This window comes from Strongylocentrotus purpuratus, unplaced genomic scaffold, assembly GCF_000002235.5.
Source record: "Strongylocentrotus purpuratus isolate Spur 01 unplaced genomic scaffold, Spur_5.0 spur5_scaffold_8, whole genome shotgun sequence".
In the NCBI taxonomy this organism is placed as follows: domain Eukaryota; kingdom Metazoa; phylum Echinodermata; class Echinoidea; order Camarodonta; family Strongylocentrotidae; genus Strongylocentrotus; species Strongylocentrotus purpuratus.
The window spans coordinates 24,852,967-24,875,504 of NW_022145614.1; the positions used below are offsets into that span (position 1 = coordinate 24,852,967).

Here is a 22,538-nt window from a genome sequence, read left to right on the forward strand (position 1 = left end):
TTTACTGAACGTGATTACATTCTTTCGATTTCGAGGTACTATTGCCTATCGAAGAAGAATCGGGAATCGTTGAGCAAAATTAATGTCGTGGAAACCATTTTCTCCAATAGCGCCACCAATGTCGGCGGCTACAGGAGCAAAGATGACAGTCGCCTTTTTGTAGTGATTTCCTTTTAATCCGGGAGAAAATCCGGGGGCATCTGGGACTGGTGGCCCAGCGAAACTCCATCAGGCATGCTCACTAAGCAGCGGAGGCTCCAGGGCTTTGTAATATGATAAAACAAAACGGGAAAATTTTATAAAATTGTTGACGGGCAAAAAGAAAAAGTTCTCAGATTTGGCCAGGCACATTTTGGATGTGGATACGACGTTCATGATGTTCTCTGGATTTCAAATAGCTCCCCACGTTTAGAAATCAGCTTTTCTGTATTTCATCAAGTCTGGACGTGTAAACCAAGTGGTTTTGTTCTTTACCACCTTAGATGTAGAATACTGGCAAATATTCAAACAGTTATAAATCAATATAAAATAAATCAAACCACCGCGGTAAATGGCTCATCTTTGTTGCATTCATCAAGAATGGTCGTGACCTCGCCAAGTCCCAGAAAAGCTTGGGCAGAACAAAACAAATGCATTTCGTCCACAAACCACAATCAATTATGACAAACACCTCTTTTTTGTTCATCTTTTGACCACGAGTATTGATTCCGAATGTCCTCATACGTTACATTGGTCTTAACAACAAACTGAAAAACAAGAAATCTTTAGCAATCGCATAAATTGCTAAAACTATTACAGGCGACGCTTGTTTTTCTATCGGTATAGGTCAAGTTCTTTACTGATAAAACTTTGAAACTCATTTGCAATACTTCATTTCAAATTTAAATTAAAATCATAATTAATATCAATTTTAAAATAAGTTCGGTGTATATGCTTTGATCTTATTTGGATAAAGACTTATTCAACAGCATGATGATTATATCCTATACTTGAATTTTTAGTTTCACCAGCTACTTAGTATTTAATTAAATGATTTACAAATCAAACTGAATCGTATCGTATGTTGTTTGGTTTCATACTTGCGAAATGTCTTTTGATTGTTCATAATGCTCCTTAATAATAGACATATTTTTTTTATTCAATGTGCTTTTACTACTTTTAATTTTATTTTGTTGATGTAATTGTGTATCATTGTCCTATACCATTGTATCATTGTATACTATTAAACAGTGTTTTAAACTTCATTGAGGTACAAGGCCACCCTGATTACGTTTAAGCTTTTTATACAACATACGATTTAAGAGATGAATAAATTGACAAATTTACAATTTATTTCACTAAAAGATAACCGTGAATCCTGACCACAATCCCTTCGCGGTTAATTTTTTTATAATTGGAACTATTGAGAATTTGTCAAAACAACAGCGAGACAAGGTTAGAATCAAACGGAACATTGATGCAAGGTGATATCTCAGCCGATCATTCACTATCACAGACAAATTCTATTTGTCAATAGTTTTGTTTTAGATTTGTAGTCTGCATTTAAAGTCTTTGATCAGTATCAAGAACTACTGTGACATATAGTGTTGAGTGCACAAAACTTCTTATGGTACAGAGTAGAGGCATCATTATACATAAATTAAATATAATTATCGGTTGGGAAACAAACATTTGGTATGTAGACACTTGCATCAGTAGCATGATCGAGAAAGGTTCAATGACTTTGCGAGTGTAAAATACAGTCTGCGATCCAGACTAGTTAAACCGCGGGAGAGAAGGTCCGACACCGAACGCACGGGACCAACCGTCGCTATGACAACGCTATACAATTCGAGCCCAACCGATACGCTCCAATACGATATTGATTCACGACGATGTGCTCTGTGTACAAACCTCGAAGTAAACTCGTTCGGTGAGATAGATAAACATAAACTATTGAATGAAATGGTGTTCGGCCTTTGGCATGTTTGAATGTGTGTTTAACTTGTCAAGGTTTATCTGAATTGCTCGACTTATCTACATCAACAACCCTCTCAAGTGCCATAAGTCAGAGATTCGTGTCTTCAATTTAAGGAGGTAGCGAACTTCACTTCTACCGTCTGTCCACCATCTAAATAAACTTTTCTCCAGGTCCTCATCAGGAACTAACTTCTGGCAGCCGGCCTCGTAGCGGGGAGTGTGAAGGGGCGTAAGTATTGACAACCATTGTGCTCTATTTCTATCCCTACCTCGACCTGGTGTACCAGCTATTACTTCAAACACCATTGTCCTATACCTCCTTAGGTCCGATAAACACCATTCTTTACGACCCCTTCCCCCGCAGAGATTATCCCAACTTTCCGATTGTGTACCAACTTGTTATGCAAATCAATCGCCCATATAGATAGATAAGGTAATCGATCAAATTTCGATCTATCTGCCCCCTCTTTGTATTTGTATAGATAAATTCGACGCATATACAGCCCCCTCCTTTCAATTGGTCTTTTTGTGGATTTGGGGCATTAGATAGAAAGGGGGAGAGATCCTTTGTAAGGGTTGTGTTTTGGTTAAGGATCGCATAGAGACGAGGAGGTTTTGATGAGTCGATCGCAAAGCGTGATTAATGTGTGCACTATACAGTCGTCTGTTTGTATTGCTGTCTTTATATACTTCTCGGATTGTTCATGGCTGAGTTACAGGTAATAATTCTAAATCACCCGTTTCATAAAACAAAGAATAATATATTTGAAATATTGTTTGTAAATCATCTTAATGATTAGTGTCAACATTTGCAAAGGAGTATATTCTTAATGCCACTCGTGGCTTGCGAGTGCGTTTTGTTCTGTTCATTCGTTCTTATGCAGGTTTCAGTCGATTTCACTTTATATTCAATATTTTCACAGTAAATTTGACATTTGTAAAGTAAATTATTGCTAGTTTACCTAGATGATAAACTAGTATGTATCCAGACGTAGAGAGATATATATTACTTTGGTGGTATTCAGGTTTTGTTACAAATTTATTAAGATGTGGAGGATTATGTGTGGCGGTGATGGACTAAGGAATAATATACATGTAATTATATGAAAAATCTAAAGCATCCGAATTTGTTATTACGGGAAATTCATTTAATATTTTAATTGTTTCACAGAGGCTTTTTAATTCGGCTGTTAATTAGCATGTCATGTTAAAAAGAGAAGTTATGAGTATGTTCTCTATTCGTTTGAATTATTTTCTAGCATTTTTCAAATAATAGAAATTAGGGCATTTACAGGTTAATAGATTATACTAAATCTAATCTGATTGCTAAAACAAATACAGGAATTCCTTTTGCAGGGTGGTAACCGTCTTATCTTCTCATTAAGAAACGATAAATACTTGTTACTCTTCACTGTATTTACACAATGCCCATTAAAATGTACTAGCTGAACTGTGTAAATGTGTAACTTTATATAAACCGCATAATTCACCGTCTATAGGTTTAAAGGTCGAAGTCAATCTATGTAACGGAAAGGCTACAAATTGTATTCTGTAAAATGAAGTGATATTTGTCTTTTCTAACCGTCAACTGAGTGTATTTTGTGAAAGATAATAAGTGAAATATGTGCAGTTTCCAAAGTGTGAGAATTATTTCAGTTTGAGATACCACACAACTATAGTTTAGTGTGATCCTTCTACAATTTAGGATCAATATCAATACTATTTCTATTAGTGACTTTGAACAACGGGATTTACAAGGTCAAATTACTGGATCAATGATAAAACATTTGACCGGAAGAAACATTTGAAACATGAAATAAAAGTGCTATAAAAGATGGAAAACATCACATTTCTTTTTAGATTATAATTCTTTTCAAACTGAAGCACTGCACACAAATGTGCACATTGCACACCCTACGTGTCTCTATTAAAAACAGTTTTATACCTAAGACTATGTTATTTTACACTTCTGAGAAATTGGGAATTTTAAAGGCACTTTTTGGTTCGATCACTTCTATATTCACTTATAATGTATATTCCTTTGCATTATGCATTTACCCTTTCACCCTTCATTTCAATGTTATCATTTTACACATTCAACATTGTATTCTCTTATTTAATGTAAGCATTGTGTAGAGTCACACGTGATACTTTATTTGCATTGTGCATTTAATTTTGTCTTTTGATTTCATTATCACTCACACATTCATTTCGTACTCTCTTCTTCGTCACTTTTTCTCTCTATTATCACCCCAGTCTTGATTTATTGAAGAATCGACAAAAACACATGGAGACTTCAGTAAGTTTTGTGATGTGTCACCCCTCCCACTCCTACCGAAACCATTTTAGCTACGACCCCACCCAGCCCCCCTCCCACTAAATGATGAAAGAATACTAACAGCTCGCAAAAACTTTTAAGAATATTAAAATACAATGTTGCCCATAAAGTTGGAATAATTTTATCTACCTCTTTCTATGAAATGATTGACAATTATGGTTCATTCTTGGTAGATAAAGTTTATACCCTCTCAGATCTTGATTGATCAATCTAAAGAATCATTGAGGTTGATCTATAAAGTTCTGATTTATCTATCAAGACTAAATGACAGTTTCACAATCATTTCATGAAATGCGGTAAAAAAATATTGCTCAAATTTTATGCGCAGCAGTGTTGGTATTTGTAATGCGGGTCAGATAGCGTAAGGTAAATGTGAGTGTGGTATTGTGAAAATTAACATGGCTTCTCTTTCAGAGGTTTTGTGTGTTTGTAACTGTTTGACCGCTTTGTAAATGAGAATAAAGAAAACAAAACTAATGTATGATGATTCTCCTTGCATAAAAAGTATTCGATTACATGTGTATATGTGTATAGTGTGAAAAGTTAACTAAAAGATTATATAATACACTATGGCATTTGTATATCCTTGATTTATTAACTATGCAAGTAATATATGATTTTACTATAAAGATATGAAAACAAAAACAAACAAAAACAAAGAAAAAAAGAAGGAGGAATTATACAATTGTAATTGTCCTTAAATCATGTAAACAGTTATTTTACAGAGTACGACAAATTTGAATTTTATGTTTACAACTGGACAAATAAATGTATATTGATCTGTTTGGTCACAAAAACATCTGATATTCAAGGGTGCTTAAACATAGCTGCTACACTTTGTATGCTTGTTTGTATGTTTTTGTTTATAAATGTATAAAGCTTTCGATGGATTTCATATGGAAAAACATTAAGTGAGGTCGATTTTTTACTGTAAAATGATAAAGTAAACTAATACAAAATGGTATTCAAGTAACATTAAACTAATCCTTTAGGAGTTCGATTCTCCAATATGATTGTTTAAACTGTTAGAAAAGTAACTCTTTACAAACTTAACAATTTTTTTGCCTTAGCCATGTATAAGTTTTTTTTAATCCTAAAATAAATTGGTCGTCGTCTTCCTTTCGTTTTTCTTTCTTTTTTTGTTCCCCTGCCTGCTATATTTTTAATAGGCTATAATGAAATCCCTTGATATTATTTGGTAAATTGCGTTATTCTTGGACTAAGAAAGTGCAAGATGACATTCCTTTAATTTATTAATTCATTATTCCTTTTGTCTTAATTTCAACAGCACTGGATGGATACATTGTACGGATGGGCACCATCCACAATGAAACCAAAACTAGAACAGGTTCGTGATTTTATATATTTCTTTTTAACTTTGTTGATCTCACTTTCTTTCTTTTTTCTTCTTAGATTTACTTTCATTCCACAAAATAATGCAACAGAAAGCTTTTATAAAGTTAGATAGGTTGGTAGACCTACCGAATTTCTTCATTATATTATTCGTTGCAATGTCGTCGGCTGTACTCACCTATAAAGGCCGATTTGTTTCATGTTTAATTTTCTGCTCCGCAACTCCCCTTGCTATACAGTATAGAACTATTAAAGAGATTTGACATTTTTATCGAGTTGTTGCTATTACATTATCCTCGTCACAAAGTTTGTAATTTATCATAATTACAAAATGTGATAATTTAAAACTATATAAATCTATTATTATTATTATTATTATTATTATTATTATCCATGAACCTAAGTTATTTAAATATATCTTGCTATTCGTTGATGGCCTAAGAAGATTTTATAATGAACTCTTTATCTCTTTCTCTTTCTCTCTCTCTCTCTCTCTCTCATTCTCTCCCTCTGCCTCTCTCTTTCTCTCTCTTTCTTTTTGTATGTATATATATATATATATATATATATATATATATATATTATATATTAAAACCTTTCCAACTGAACTATAATGCCTTAAATTCGTTCGTCGCGACGATTCAAAGAGAATTCACTTAGTATTGGTAACCGTGGTGAATAGATTATGTGTGTTTGAATCAATTAATTATAAAATAATTAATGATTTCTTGTTTCCACCATTCCATTTCAGCGTTCCTATGTTCATCACAGTCATAACGGTTTCAATGGATTACACAAAGTTGGAGTAGTGGTGAGTAATATTTTGTAAATTCTACATTTTTTTTTTTTTACAAGATCAATCAAGACAAGTCAGATTAAATTCTTATGCGAAACAAAAAAAATATGATATTGAGATGTAATATATTTTAATCGGCTTAACTGGTTATTATATTCTTCTTTTTTTCCGAGGGGATGGGCACAAGCTTACAAATAGAATAGGATGTTGAATTTAAAATTTTAAATGCTTCCATTTATCATAATATTGCACATTTTCCATGTTTTCTAGTCCTCCTTCACAGGCCATTTTCGATTAGCAAGTCTGTGCAATGTGATTAACTTTACACGTTTTGTCTCTTTCTGTGGCATCGTTTAAGATTTACAGGCCTAGTCTAAAACATCATGCCCTCACCTGTTGAAAATTTAAATACATGTATGTCAAAATCTCTTTTCATGATACAGGCTCGTGAGCTGCATACGGGTAATATAGTCCAGCTAGAGTCTAGGGCTACAGGAGGACTACTGCGGGTCAATTCCCTCACAGGGAAAGTCGATTTTAACGGCATTTATGGAAAACAATGTGAGTAAAGTTGTATTTTTAAAATTGTATTACATATCCTTTAAAATCTTAATTTGCATTGTAAAATTTAGGATGTTCTAAATATCTTGATCTGCGAACATTAAAAAAGAAAAAAAGAATACGTGTCACATAAATGTCAAAGTTGATTTTCTTTTTAGAGAAATCATATTGATGGCGTAACAAATTGCATCACCACATTGACGGATGTATGAGGGGCAAAACAGACCCGTCACCCCTTTTAAAGCCGATATAGTGGTTCGGTGTAAAAAAAAAAAAAAAAACCTCTGGCATTTTTGCCTCTGACCCTTTTAGCTCTGACATTTTTACCTCAAGCATTTTTACCTCTGATATTTTTTCCGGTGTATTATACCAAAGTGACCGAAATTAAAAATTTGCCCTCTTTCAATTTTTCCTTCTGAATTTTTTAGCCCTGACAGTTTTACCTCAGTCATTTTACCTGGCACCGATGTAGCATACCATAGTGACCAAAATGTATAATGTGCCTTCTTTCAATATTCGCTCCAAAGGACACCTACAATTTTAATTATAATTAGAAGTCATTTCTTTGTCAGAAAATTTTCGGAATTATGAGCCATTTCCCCCCCCCCCCCCTCCCTCCCTTGACATATACATGCTTATTTGACTTACATTCTTGTGATGAATTCGTTTTTGCTTCAACTTTCTTGTGATGTCATCTTTGATTCTTGCAGCCCAATTCGTTGTAAGGAGAGAAGGTGATGACATCATCTCATTGCGATGTGTACTTAGTACGTCCAACTTCCTCATACTCAGGAATGGCATCCTACATGCGAATGTAAGTCTATCATTTTGCTCTAATACCAGCTTTGTTTTCTTCCTTTTTCAATATTCCTTTTCTTATTCATTCTTTGATGATAATAGTAATACAGTCAAACCTGCTTTAGTGACTACCTGTCTACTAAGACCACTTTTTTCCCTTCTAATTAGTTTCTCATTGAAACATGTACTATATCGGCACCTGTCTACAAAGACCACCACTTTTCTTGTCTCCGAGTGTGGCAAAAGGGCGTATGTGCTGCGGCAGGGACTCGAACCCGAACCTATAGTGGTTCACAGTCCAGAGACTTATCCACTAGACCACGACACCTCCGCATGTCTTTGTCTTTGTCTCTTTTTTATGTTTTATTATTCTATCACTTTAGCCTTTCCTTTTATTTTGTTTATTTATCTCTTTCTACATCTTCGTAAGATCATGCTTTCGATCCTGTTTAAATTTCGTTTGACCTTCTTACGTAGAGGTGTCCTGGTCTCGTGGTTTAAACATTTGACTTCGGATGCGAAGGTCAAGAGGTCGATCCCGTGCAGCACGACACTTTCGTCCTCAATGATTATGGAACTATGTATCAGGATAGTTTAATCAAGATTAATACCACCCCCCCCCCCCCCCTTGGAGGCCTATCCGCGGCCAGGGCTCCGTTGCACACGACTTACCATTGGTAGTAACTTTGCCATCAATGGTAACTACCATGGAAACCTTGATTTTGATTGGCTGTTGAGCCATGTTACCATGGTAGTTACCATTGATGGCAAACTTACCATCAATGGTAAGTTTTATACAACGATAGACCCAATCAGTGTCCTAATAATTGCATTCTATTTAATTCCTTTAGGGCAAGGGTGATCCCCAGTGTCGATTCAAGTATCACCTCTCTGAGGATGCGAGTAGCTACATGAAGTTTGAGTGCCTTCACAACCCAAACCGTTTCGTCTCCGTGCACAAAAAATCCAACGGCAACGACGATACACGATCAGTATACAGCATGCGATCGATGCGATCATCGGGGAACGGAGTCGAGGGGCAATTCCGGGTCGTTATTGTGGTAAGTGGAAAAACAAAAATTGAAACAAAAACGGAACAAAAGGGACTTGATTGTTTTATTGATTTTTCAACTTGAAGTTAAAGTTGTATACAAGGATGTCTCCAATGTTTGTGGCTTTTTAATTTCATTAGGTCTAGTATTGTTAACGAACCTCAAAATTTCTACAAATCTATACATTGGTGGCTTTGTGGTGACGCCTATGTCCTCCGGAACACCGACAGTGTTTTTATGTAACTTGAAAAATAAAATAACATGAAATAAAATCACCTAATGTGAAGAACAAAAATTAATTAGGGACATCGATTCTGACACACTTCATCAAGTATCTTTTTACTTTATGTTTTTTTTCTTTTCATAGACCCACTTGAGAATAATATGTCAGCTTAATTCCAGATAATTATTTGGAAATTGTGTTTATTCCTGTGTTCTCCTGCTCCGTAAACGACCTGTTCCTCCAAATATTTTAGATATTTCAATTAGTGATACTATACTATACAAGCCTGTACATTCTTTTTGTTTTTCCTTTTTTTACATTACAGGGTCACTCAAATCAGAGCTACGCATCGTGACATCGTTTTCCTAGCGTGAAATGCAAAGAGAAAGAGAGCTTTATGAGAGGACATACTATTTTTTTGTAATGTTCTGCGGAACTATGGAACAGAATGGCCAAAGCCTTTAGCGGGTTACGTTATATATTTGCACAAATGCACCGTTCTTAAGAACAGTTCTAAACATGAGGAGACCAAAATGGAAGGTGAGCCCAAGATGCAATAATATAGGGGTTCAGGCGAGTGGATCGCTACGATGGATAGGAAAATGGCGTCTTGATTAATGGCTGACGTTTATGAGGGTCTAGTCTACACATGTCGATCTTCCGATATTTTCTCTTGGCTTTATTTCGTCAGAGACAGATGATTCGAGTTTGGGTACGAATTTTGTTGTCGTTCAAGTTTAAGGTTATAGTTTAGGGTTACGCATTGCATTTAAGCCATGGTTAAAGATTGGAATACGTCTATATTATACTATATTGTATCGAAATCACCGAGGATTAAATGCCGCCGGAGAATTTGTCGTAGAATCACTTTAATATATTTTCCTATTAATTTTGGTCATGTTTATGAGGTATGGTCGTCTATGTATGCATGTAGAGAAATCCCCCATAATTGGTATCCTTTTTTTTACCGACGTTTAGTGAAATGAGATAAACTACAAACATCCGTCAAACATTTAGAATTTATTTATTAGAAAAAATATGTATGAATGATGAGACATTCAAAAAGGAATAAAGCGTTTTAACCGTTTTACGACTTTTTTTATCAGCTGCAGACGATTTATCCCGAGAAATCTATCATCATTTTGTTGAAACCATGCCTATTTTAAAATAATGATTTTCGTGGTCTTACGATGTTATGAAATATATCTTTCTTGGATTTGTTTTGTATATAATTTGAAATTCACGTTGCCGAAATACGTTGTGCTGTGAGTCAGTTCGATATCCAATCTTGCTAGATTTCACGATCGTCTAATTGTAATGTAATTATTGTTGCACAGTTGATTTCTTAACATACGCATTACCTAAACGGTTATTTCTTTTAAATGAATTTTGTTACCATGTGCCATTGTAAAATGCAATGTTTTTTTTTACCCCGAAACATTTATATTGAATGTAAATACACGTATATGTCCAAGGTCTTGCGTACATTAATAGCACATAGACATTATGAACATCTGTAATGATAATCATGTACAGTTTATAAATATGACAAAATAAAAGTCGAATACGTTTTCAAATGAATTTAAGAATACGTGTCTCTTTTTTAAATAAGTTTTTCCCGATTTCGCGAAACAAATATGATTAATGCTTCAATTGTCTTGTTTTCTACTTCTTGGTTCCTCTAATACCTTTCCTTTCGATCTTTAGCTCCTTTCTTTTTGTTTCGTCTTTCCCTTTCCGTTTCTCTCTCTCTCTCTCTCTCTCTCTCTCTCTCTCTCTCTCTCTCTCTCTCTCTCTCTCTCTCTATTTTCACCGAAATATTAAGTTCTCATTCGGTGATACGACAATGAGTCATGCAAAATATCAATTTCAAATTGACATCGAAAAAATATGTTCGAGGCAGATTATCACTTTGAAAAATAATTTATTCAAAACATAAGCACCACATGCACTTCATCCCATTTCATTGTGATTATTATACAACGTTATCCAAAATCAACTTGCACAAAAATCAGTCAAAAAAAATATTATTGCCTTTGTATTTCATGGATGTATCAAAGGAGTTACAGTTTCATATATTATCTATTATTTGTATACTGGAGCTAGAATTTAGGGCCATGTTTTATTTTCAAAAAAGTTGTTATCTATGAGAAATGCAACTTCAGCAACTCATATCAATTATTGTAACTTGTTACTAGTCATAACTTTTATGAAACAGGACCCAGCAGATCCGAAATGTTATGAAACTATTTGATACGTAAGGACACCATTTGCACATCAAGTTCAAGAAATCTAGTGTTTGTTTTTTAGGAACACCTTGGGAAAATTTTGACAACGATGTAACTGCAAACATTTTATTTTTTGTTTGGAAACGTGAATGCTGGTAATTAATTTGTACGATGATTGTGCTATTAAAATTCTCCACATGATAGGGATTATTTCCAATGATCATTCAAGATACCTATCCTTGAACCTTTTTTGTTTCTTTCTATTGGATTTCATAATGATTGATCTTTTCTAGCGAAATTCGAATAAACATCCTTTGTATTTACTCATTTCCATTCTACCTAAAGATTTTTATTTTAATTAATGTATTTCCAGTATTCATCAAATTTAAGCTTGGTCAGTGGAAAAACAAGAGAGCTTTACAACTCCAATTTATTAAATTTTGCCGAACAATAATAATATTGCATCAGTCCTATAATATATGAGGCCATTCTGATCCTCATTTAAATATATGGCTTTCAGCTAGCATCAATAAAAACAAGTATCATTCATCATAGACCTTCGTCCAATCGTCAAAGTATTATGTACAATAATTTAAAATATTTACATTAATTTATTTGTAATAAAACTGTACATTTGGCATATTTATGGCGTATAAAATTACAAAATGACATGTAATATAGTATTTAAGTCAGAGATTGCATTAAACAGATGAAACAAATTAAGAATCTTAAAGAATGGAGTACTTCTCAATTTTTTTTCACATGGATCACCTATCATCATTTTTGATCGGCGGCAGGACGTTCCTACTCCCTGTTGGCAACGACTCCATATTCAGAACTGTCGTCGATTCCCGCGTTGGTTCCGACGACGGTAATAACGACAACGGTTTTAGTCTCGGTTCTCGGGACCGGGATTCGGTTTTACTTTTCCCTCGTCCGAATTCGAGGTATTTTGTCGGTTCCTGGTTCGAAGTGACGTCGCCGTAAGATGGAGGCGGCGGGGTGGTCGGCGTGAATTCTAAAGGCTCGACGGCGTTGCTGTGACGACGTCCTAATCGACGAGGAGAATGAGCGGTGGTTATGTCGTCGTTCCTCGAGATGGTGACCGCGGTCATCGTTTTGCTTGCTGGGATTTGCGAATTAGCGCTGTTCCTGGTATTTACAAAAAAGAAGAGAGAAATACAATTATCGCAATCGAGTTTTGAATAATCAAATACTGGGGGGCGTTAACTCGTATGAAATTCCCAGTTTTCTTTTTGTTTTAATTGTACAAAAATACTCTGAACCTATCTCTATTATGTTCTTTGTATCCCTCTCTTTCTCTGTCTCTCTCTTTGTCTGTCTGTATGACTGTTTCTCTCTCTCTCTCTCTCTTTCTCCACCCTTCCCTTTGTCCGGTCTTCTATTTCACCCCTATTTCTTTCTTCTCCTTTTTTGCTCCTTCAACTTTTATCACTTTATTTTTCTTTTCTTGAGACTTTTTTGGGCATAAGATCTTACGATTAATCAAAACATTCGATAATTTCTGATCTTCAAGCAACACAAACACAAGCGCACATACGAGATTGTCAATACTACGTACATTGGAGCCGCTGTTGAGGTGGGGCTCGAAGCTTCGTAGGAGGGGTTTAGAGCTGATTTTCGATTGGACCACTTGTAAAAGAGACACCCTGCGACAACGACCATAATGATGATGGCCGCGCTCACCCCGACAGCGATCATCCAGATCCTCGTTGAAAGTTGCCCTACGAGAGAAGAGCAGAAGAGATATGAGAAATTGGTTAGTACAAATAAATAAATAAATAAAGCTAATGGGTGACCTAAAAAAAGGTGACCTTACCCCCCCCCCCCCCCCGAACGGGACCAAACAAAAAGTGCTCTTTTCTTAAAAGTGATCGAGAATTTTGTTTGCATTATCTACAGTCAATTTATCTCTTCCATCTCTTTTTCTTTTCCCCTTTTGTCTTTCTCTTTTTTCAAACCCTCCTTTACTTTCTCTTACCCCTTTCTCCCCGCTTACAGTAGTAATACTGCATTCATTTTCTCATTCATATCTGCAGCCATGTTAAGTCATCAAATTCATCTAAAAAATAGTTGTTCGTATTCTTTTTCTTCATATTTCACTTTTATTGGCACACATCGCCTTCACATTTTATTCCCTACTTCTCAATTGATTCTGTCCCTGTCTTTAACTTACTGCAGCCTCTTTCTTCATCTGAGTTATCCCTGCAGTGGTCGTAACCATCACAGATTAGATTCTTTGCGATGCATCTGTTGTTATCACAATGCCAGTCACCATCTTCGCACCCGTTTTCATCTGAAAAAATAAAAAGAACGGTAAAGTGTGCGGTGATGTTTAGTAAATAAAATGATTCGTCGATGTAAAAAGTACTTATACACATTTTAATAATCCTACGACTGCGAAGACTTTCGAGAAAAAATGAGACTATGCAATATCATTAGCCTTGTCTATCACATATCAAAACATGCGATTATAACAAAGAGGTATGACGCGATTGCAATACAGTTTCAATGGGATGTTCAATATGGTATTGTAATAACCCTTGGGAGGATTTCTCGAAAGTTTCGAAATTAATAGGGCCGAATGGTACGATGATTCCAAGGATGCATATAAAATTAATGGGAAACGCTCAAAATCATCTCAAAAGGAGTAGGAAATCAACTTGTTTTTATTAGTTCTGACTACCGATTTGATCGCCCCCTATATTCTTTCTTTAATTATCATCGACCCCCCCCCCCCCTCCCTTTCCTTTCTACTTCTACAGTATTTAAGCGGATATCAAAGAGACAGCTAAGAGGGGTTTGGATGCCACTACTTCACAAACTAAGTAAACCTTGGTTTTAATCCAATGTGCATTTTGGCGTAAGACAAGACAAGATGATTTGATGAGAATATATAACAGCAACTACTACTACTTGTACTACTACTTCTTCTTCTACTACTATTCTACAGGTCTACTACTACTACTACTTCTACTACTACACTACTACTGCTAATAATACTACTACCACTACCATTACTACTACTAAACAGTAGTAATAAATCACTCTGGCGTTATTCTCACCTGTATAAAAGATGGAATAAACAAGTTTGAATCCCTCAAGTTCAGAGTTCGGCACACTGTCGGAGATAAACCGAACAACGGCAAAAGAGTTCTCGGTGGTATATCGTCCCACGCCTTGGCCGCAGAAGAAGCCGAGTGTTTCTGAGTTCTGCGCGCTCGCGTCGCCGTCGAGAAGTTGGAGATAGTCCCCGCTCGCTCCGCAGTCATTTGCTATGATTGAAAAATGGTAATGAAGAGATTTCAGATGAATTCAAGCAATTTATCATTCTTGTACTTCCAGATTAAATACAAATACACTTCAGTGTATCCACTGACAATAATTTTTTGTATAGGATAACAGCTCCTCCCTTTTTTGTCTGTTTTCCCTCATTTTTCTCCCTCTTCTTTTTTCCCTTCTCCTACTAGTCATAATCTATTTTCTACATCTTTTGCATGTTTTTTTTCATGAATTTATTTAATAATAATAATAATACTCAGTTTTCATATTACAATCACTAAGCGCTTCCAAACTTGTAGATTATTACCCCGGATTTAGCTGTGCTGCCATTGCGGCGCTCTAGCATTTCAAATATGAAAGTTAAATTTCTGTTTACCTTTTGCATTTGAATTTGGAAAAATTATATTCAATGTATTCTTCTGGTTTTGTATTTGATTTAAAGAAGATCTTACACCTTGTGCCTTCGGTTTATTATTTTTAAAGCCCCGGCTTTTCACCTTTTTTTTTTAATTCAATATTTTCATTTGCATATTTCGTATTCAATATTTCATATTTGTATACCTCTTCTATATTTAATATTCTACGTTACGTTTGTTAAATAATCATTCCTTGATCTTCTTTTCTTCCGATGAAATGGCAGTATACTTACATGGCGGCAGGTCAATCTCGATGAGATCAAAGAATATTCTTTCGTGCGCCCGTGAAGCGATGATGGTGACGGTGCAGTACTGAGAATCATCATAGCTTCCCTGCGAGTAGGACTCATGAGACACTATGGCGCCCCCTTTCTCGGTCAGTGCAGCATGAGACAGGTCACAAACTGAAAGGAAAAATGGAGTTCAATTCAATCAATTCAATCAAGATTTATTAAAGACTTGAATGGCAGTCATAATTATTGTATATGCTTTCACAGTCCAGGTAAAATACAATGCTAGTATAAAATAACAACATGATATCAAGAAAAATGGAATTATATATAATGTTTAAGAGCATAATTCAAAATGTGATAGGTAATAAAATATGTACGGAGTTGGGGTTAGTTGATTGGGATGTAAGTGGATAGATGGGCGGATGGAGGGATGGTTTGATGGATGGAGGGATGGTTTGATGGATGTAGGGAAAACGTTTTTCTCATGGCTGAATACTTAGTACCCTTTTTACCAAAGTTGTAAGAAATTTGTATGTGATGACCCACGGCGTAGAGCCCGAAGATAAAACCATCTCGGCAGACAAGTTGTGCCAGACGGCGATTAGGTACACAAACGAAATGGCAGACAAAAACGCGAATCAAATAAGACAAAGAAAGGACGCCTTTAATCTTACCTTAAAAGGACACACACATAAAACTGCGAGACACAAGAAATGTATCTATAAGAAAACACTGGACGTTCACATAGCTAAGCAGAAGCGGTACCAAAACGGAAACCTACAATCGTTGTACTTATAGGGTATCAATCTAATGATTTTTTTTAGTAATGCCGTTGATGTGTTCAAGAGCACCCTTACAACATTGGGGTTTCGTCGGACAAAATACATTAACGTAATTTAACAGCCATAGTATAGGGCCTTACAAGTTATGTATATCCAGTTTCCCCGCCAGCGCTAAGAGTCTCGGGCTCCTTTCCAAGGCACAGATAATAGGATAGGTCAGACATTTAGGGAGGCGCGATAGCTCAGTCGGTAGAGCAGTGCAGGTCTCGAAATCCGGTGATCCGGGTTCGAAACCAAGGCGATGCGCTAGTCCCCTTTGGTAAGGCATTAATTCTCATTACCAGGTCTCTCGGAGAGGACCTAAAGCCGTCGGTCTTCGGGTTGTTTACTAACAAGCATTTATTGATTTCTTAGCTGTCAGGTAAAATAACCACCACCACACTTTGCAATCAACCATTTTGTAATGTAATGAATATCATAAGATATATTCATGTCCTGGGTGCCGTATACGGTCATTGTTTCTGTGGTGGGAGTTGGTGTATGGAACCCACTAAAAACCATTGATCAGGCATGGTAAAGTTCGCTTGATCTCGTCATTATTAGGTGCAAGTATTGCGATTTATATCATGTTTCGTAGCGAATATGTTCCAATACCTAGCTCTCAAAATCTATATCTTAATATACTTACCTGAGAACTGATTGGAGTTTGAATTGCCGTTGTCATCCTGAAACCCCGTGTCGGAGTCTGCGTATTCGGCGTAGAAACCCTTGAATACATTCGACGAATCAGAACGGAATCGTACGAACATCGCCGGACCAGTCGACGATATCTATGGGTTAAAAAATAGATACGACATTTAGCAAGTATATTAAAGAAAGTTAACTTCAAAGTGCCTGCATATTGAATATTTATAAAGTAAAAAGGGAAATAAATCGTCAAAGATGAGGTCATCCGTAATAACATCTAGTCATTAATTACGGTGCTAAAAGTTACATCTTCTTTCCACCTTTGCCTTGAATTTATCAGGGTTGATTTAAAACACAACATCTTCGAAAATAAAACAATTAAATGAAATTGCAACTAAGAGACACATGTGATTATCGTTTTTGTTTTACTTAAATTTCCAAATTTTACGATTCGTTTGTAAAACACCCCTATAGCCAAACGTAGCTCACAGAGTATGAAACGGTAATATACAAAAAGATAAGCTAACTGATCCCAGACGCCGACATTCCTATTAATTCAAATCACTAAATTATTACTACTTTAGTTAGACAGGGTCATGTCGACGCCATTATGCAACGTCCTCGTCTTGGTGTTCATCCATCTTACCGTATTTTCTGGCAGGGAAGCCCCGCAGTAGCGGTTGAGGAGCTCACTGGTCTCGGAATCACCATCTCGAATCTCTACATAATCGTAGACGCAATTGATGGACTCTTCCACGTCGAACGAGGGGAATCGAAGCTGAGGGTTCAAGAGAGGAGAAAATATGGGAGAGCAATCACAAATCAGAAACGGAATCAGTGGGGTATGTCAGCAGAGGAATGAGAAGGAGAACGCCCCCCCCCCCTCCGCCCCCATGTGAAAATCCAGCATGAAATCAATTTTGCTTTTCAGGCTTGAACATAAAACATCTGATTACCGTAGGATTATCATGATAATACACATTCATCCACCGAACTCGAAAAACTATTTGCTTAATAAACGTAATGTCATTAGATTCTACATGTTTGTTTTAGCCTGAATTTCAATTTAAAATTTGGCATCTTAGCGATAAAAATCTTAACTTAACACCTTAAATGTCACATGCTACCTCACCCAAAATGTACACCTATTCATCTAAATAAGTGCTGAAATATTGAATATTCATAAAAAAAAGAAAACATATTATGTAAACTGGTTCAAAGAGTTTTTGTAATATATATTACTTAAGTAATCCGGTACTTTACAGAATGTTATCATCCGGGTAATAACTGGTGACCGGGGGCAACTGTGCAAAAGTCATCTGAACCCATTGACTACTGAATTATCATATCCCCCATGTGTTTAATACAAGAACAATCCGGTTCTAAAAGGCAAAGGCTTAACTCACCAATATGGTATTATCTGCCTTGCTGCTGGTGACGATGTATGTACACTTTAGACTACTGCCGTAGTAATCAGGAAAGCCCGGTGAGTAGAACACACCATGTTCTTCAGTGTAGGTATAGTAGCAGAGGCCGTGTGCAGGAGTCGGTACGGGTTCTGAGAAACGACATCAAGGACGGAAAAATTCAAAAACATATTGGCCCGAATTCACAAAGGAGGTTTGTCGATAAACCTCCTTTTATTTCGACAAACCTCCTTTTGTTTTTTACAAACCAGGTTGGTAAAAAAACGTGTCAAATGACGTACATAAACCTCGGTTTGTCGACAAACCTTCTTTGTGCCATAATGTTCAGGAAGCCGGATTATACAAACGAAAAATTATTGTTAGAATGGCAAAAGAAGTCATCAACCATTGATAATTACTTTTGAAGGTGCTATATTTTTACATTTGAAATAGCATGAGATAAAAACCAGTACACAACCTCAAAGTCTTATTTGTGGCGGAAATATTGTTCTATTTGCTTTAATTTCACTTTATGATTCAGATCAATCAAAAATTCAAAAATATCTGTAGTTTGTTTATGTTGTCGGCTTTTTTGTTGATGTTTTGTTTGTTTGTTGATTTCGGTTTTTGTCTGATTTTTTGTTTCCGTTTTGATTTTTCATTTCTTTTCAGTGTCAAATCTGCATAATGGTTATGAGAGCTTGTGCAAAAAGATGGACAAAACTTGCATTTTTTCTTCATATGTTATAATAATAATGATGGTGGCTTCTTGTATAGCGCACATGTCCGTCACGTTGTGACGCTCCTGTCGCTGCCCCGATTATTACCCTGGCTTTAGCAAAGCAGCCACTGCGGCGCTCTAGCATTTCAATTTACGATGGCCGAGAAGTGAACTCACCGACATAATCTATAGGCACGTCAGTGATCTCCGCTCGGAATCCGGTCTTCTGAATGGACGAGTCGGTATGGAACACAACGTAGAGCTCGTTGCCCGTGGTGATGGTGGCTGGTGGGTTCTGTGGACCGCAGAACATCCCCAGGCTCGGGTCGACGTCGGACCCGCCGTCATAGATGGCCAGGTAGTCGAAGTTGCATATGTTGAGGTCGTTGGGGTTCTCGAGGGTGAAGGAAGAGAAGAATATTCTGACCCGTCGGTCTGATTGGGGAAATAAGGGGGATTAACATGAGGATTAATACGGAGATTATATAAAAGAATGTAATACTTGATGGCGTGACCATAATGTTGCGATGTTGGAGAAAAGTATGAAGGGTGTATTGGCAACCAGGGTCCATTTTCTTTTAAATTTGCCCTTTATCAACTAATTACATACTTAGACATAATTATGTAGACAGTTCCCAACTATATTAGTAATATATAATAATGACTATAATGTAAAGTGCCATATATCATTTCGCAGTAGTGCTCAAGGCGCTATCGGAAATAGTATTAGTGAGGTCTACCTTGTAGTGAAGGTAGACTAGTAACGAAATGAGCGGTAAGGAACAGTTTATACCGAAGACCTTACTATAACGGCGAATTTGCACCTGTTATTCTTGCACAATGTTCCGAAACATTTGCTTTAATTGATTGGGTTCATATATGTATTTTGTTGCTTGTAAAAAAAATCCTACATTAAATGTCCAGTTATTTTAATTTGGACAAATACATTTGAATTGAATCGAATTTCTAAATTACGCCTCTCCTCCAAAGTCCTGGATGCGCCCCTGCGATGAACATACATACCTCCGGGGGCGACCATATGGTAGACGCAGTCGAGGTTCTGAGTATAGACATCGGGGAAGTACGGCGATGAGATCACATACAGCTGGCCATCGTCACCGAGTTGAACCTCGCCATCGGAGCACGGCGTGACATAGTCGATCACGAGAGCCAACACGACCACCAGCATCCACCAGACGAACAGCGACAACGATGGGCTTGTCGATTTCATTCTATGGAAGAAAAGAGAAAGAAATGTGTGAGGACCCAGGACTCTTTTGAGCGAACTTGGGCTTAGAAACACGTCGGTTTATTCGACATTTTCTTTCCCCTTTATCGAAGCTATATTTAACTTTGGTCTCTTCTTCTTCTTCTTCTTCGCCATAAGTACAGGCAACCGTCGGGCGAATTCTCGTCTCAAGTTTACCAATAGAAGTTAGACCAAGGTCTAAGATTTTCCTCGGTAAAACATGCCTTAGACGTCGCGTCGGTTAATAAGAATATCGGCTATATTTAGTTTAGGCTTTGGTTGGGTTACATTCAGGTTTTTATGTTAGGTTTAGGGTTAAGTTTGAGATTAGTTATACTTTTGAGTCCCGGACAGAAGTTAGAGTTTCGGTAAGAAACCATTTGTCGACGGAGCACATGTCATACAATCAAATTTTGTTCACGAGCCGGCTATCAACTGGCGAAAGGTGTGGAATTTAAGCATTATTTTCGAATGAACATTTAGTTACTTCTTGAAAACTTTAATCTAAATTTGAATATTATAAAACGGCAGCGCACAGATCCATGAAATCCATTTAACAAGCAAAGCAAGCAAACGGTAAACACACACACACACCTCTGGTCAAACTGGGTTATCCAAAACAGCTTGCTAATTCATTCCACGTTTAACTATTTCCAGACAAACTCTGCAATATAAAATTCTAGGTAATTTGAATTGTTTATGTATACTGTTAGAGAAACGCCGAATACCACAGAGATTTAATTGCTTTGAGTCGATGGTCCGTTTGAACTTTCCCGTAGCCGTGAGCTACATCAAACTGGTACCTGGACACATATAACAAATACAATTAGCTCACCGACAGGAGGGCCGAGCTGGAGAGTCCTATTTGTCATTAAAATCATAAAAGACGACATCTGAAAATATCAACAGTCACAAAAATCGCCAAATGAAAGTTTGGAGTACCACGAACAAAAACGGTGCTCCCGGTGGAATGACAAACATCATTCATTTACATGTACCAGTTAGACGTGTCTTAATGGAGTGACTTGAAAGGAAGCGGCCGCAGGGCCTTGTCCGGTCAACAATAGCAAGATAATGCATCTGCCCGGCCCCATCCATGCCAGGACATCAACACAGGGATTTATCATACTATTGAATGAGAATAGAACATCAGTCAATGGGTTGGAGTGGGGCAGAGTGAAAAGGAGAGAAGAAAAGAAGCATAGGTTTCGTTTTTACTGCGCCACAAAAGAAGACTGAGCAGTTTTTCCGCCCTGAATAGACAAGAAAGACGAGGAGAGCCACTTTACAATTTAGAGTGCCATCCGCAGCTATTGAATTCCTAACACTTTTCATTAACACCAGGCTATTTGGAGAAAGAGACTTCGCAAGGTGCGATGATTGATGTGTTTTGCATTGGGAGAGATATATTTACATTCTACTAATAAACGAAAGCATTTACATGTTTTTAACTTTACAACGGAACAACCGTGAGTAGAAGGACTTGCAGAGTTGCAGTTAATTTGTAACAGAGCTCTACGACATCGGGGGTAATTACACATGTTTTCTCGGGGGAGAGAGGTACAAATAACTTATTCAGTTTAAAGTTGTCGCTGGTATGTGCAACTTTTCAAGGGTCACGTGATATACTTGTTAAAAAATGGTGATCTCTTTCCAGCAGATGACATCACGAAGGCGGTGACGGATCAACTACGTCACAAACTTCTGCAAGAAGATTTCCCCCTAAAACTTCTTCTAATTGAAAAGTAGTTTCTTCAGAAACTTCATCATTTCAGACAATGAATTTGTTGGTAGATTGTGGTTTGTTCCTTATAGTTGAGACTCTCCTTTCACAATAGCTGTATTTCAGATAGATTTAATACCCAGCTCTAGAAAAAATAATTGTTTTTCTGGACTTTGTTCCCGTGTGGAATTGCCTACTTAGAAAGTTTAATGTAAATTAACGATGGGATAGTATTAACTCGATGGCAGGGAACATTGGAAGATGACGCTGCCCGGATCATCTTCCCAATGGGGGGTATTCATTCTAACAAATAGATAGGAATAACAAGAGAAAGTGTGATAATCACTCGCCAAATTCGACCTCCCTCCCTGTTTTTTGCAGTGATTGAAATCAAACTCCTGTTTTCAGTATTTGATCTCTATTTGTATTCATAGAATCACGTTCCAACGAGGTGGTTCTTATCTCAGCCATTCATGATATCACACAATAGTGTCATAAAGTAAACTCGTAGTGACGGCGAGATAAACATGAGCAAACCAAAAGACTCTGCTTTAATAATGTTACGCCACTCCTACCTTTATTGATCAGTATAAGCCTACTTACGTAGAGCTGTGCCGAAACACACAGAAAGGGTAGGAGTGTCGGGCTATATTAGAAAAAGTCTGTAAAAAATGATAATAATGACAAAATGCAGCAAGGGTCCTCAAATT

General features: G+C 36.7%; 2 protein-coding genes and 1 long non-coding RNA gene across 6 annotated transcripts; 1 reads left to right on the forward strand and 2 right to left on the reverse strand.

The window, feature by feature from the left end:
- The first annotated feature begins 1,872 nt into the window (after positions 1–1,872).
- LOC576204 lies at positions 1,873–10,661 on the forward strand. 4 transcript variants are annotated; one of them, XM_030975358.1, is made up of 8 exons: positions 1,873–2,188; positions 4,216–4,258; positions 5,586–5,645; positions 6,402–6,461; positions 6,890–7,007; positions 7,718–7,821; positions 8,657–8,866; positions 9,406–10,661. In XM_030975358.1, exons 2-8 carry the CDS (start codon positions 4,247–4,249, stop codon positions 9,433–9,435), a joined length of 594 nt encoding a protein of 197 aa, XP_030831218.1. In that variant the 5' UTR covers positions 1,873–2,188; positions 4,216–4,246; the 3' UTR covers positions 9,436–10,661. The 4 variants fall into 4 exon arrangements, with proteins under 4 accessions (XP_030831218.1, XP_003723602.2, XP_799351.4 ...); XM_794258.5 differs by lacking the exon at positions 1,873–2,188 and adding an exon at positions 2,201–2,678; XM_003723554.3 differs by lacking the exon at positions 4,216–4,258 and having other exon boundaries at positions 1,874–2,188.
- A 511-nt stretch (positions 10,662–11,172) lies between these two features.
- On the reverse strand, positions 11,173–20,011 carry LOC578458 (dorsal-ventral patterning tolloid-like protein 1). The gene is made up of 10 exons (XM_011670682.2): positions 19,960–20,011; positions 19,034–19,291; positions 18,136–18,287; positions 17,376–17,507; positions 16,731–16,872; positions 15,261–15,431; positions 14,395–14,604; positions 13,506–13,625; positions 12,891–13,053; positions 11,173–12,460 (listed from the first exon to the last, which is right to left on the reverse strand). Exons 1-10 carry the CDS (start codon positions 20,009–20,011, stop codon positions 12,076–12,078), a joined length of 1,785 nt encoding a protein of 594 aa, XP_011668984.1. The 3' UTR covers positions 11,173–12,075.
- Positions 20,009–21,104, reverse strand: LOC105440469. The gene is made up of 2 exons (XR_004062241.1): positions 20,941–21,104; positions 20,009–20,088 (listed from the first exon to the last, which is right to left on the reverse strand). It is a non-coding gene; the product is annotated as an uncharacterized LOC105440469 (long non-coding RNA).
- Between the last annotated feature and the right edge of the window lie 1,434 nt (positions 21,105–22,538).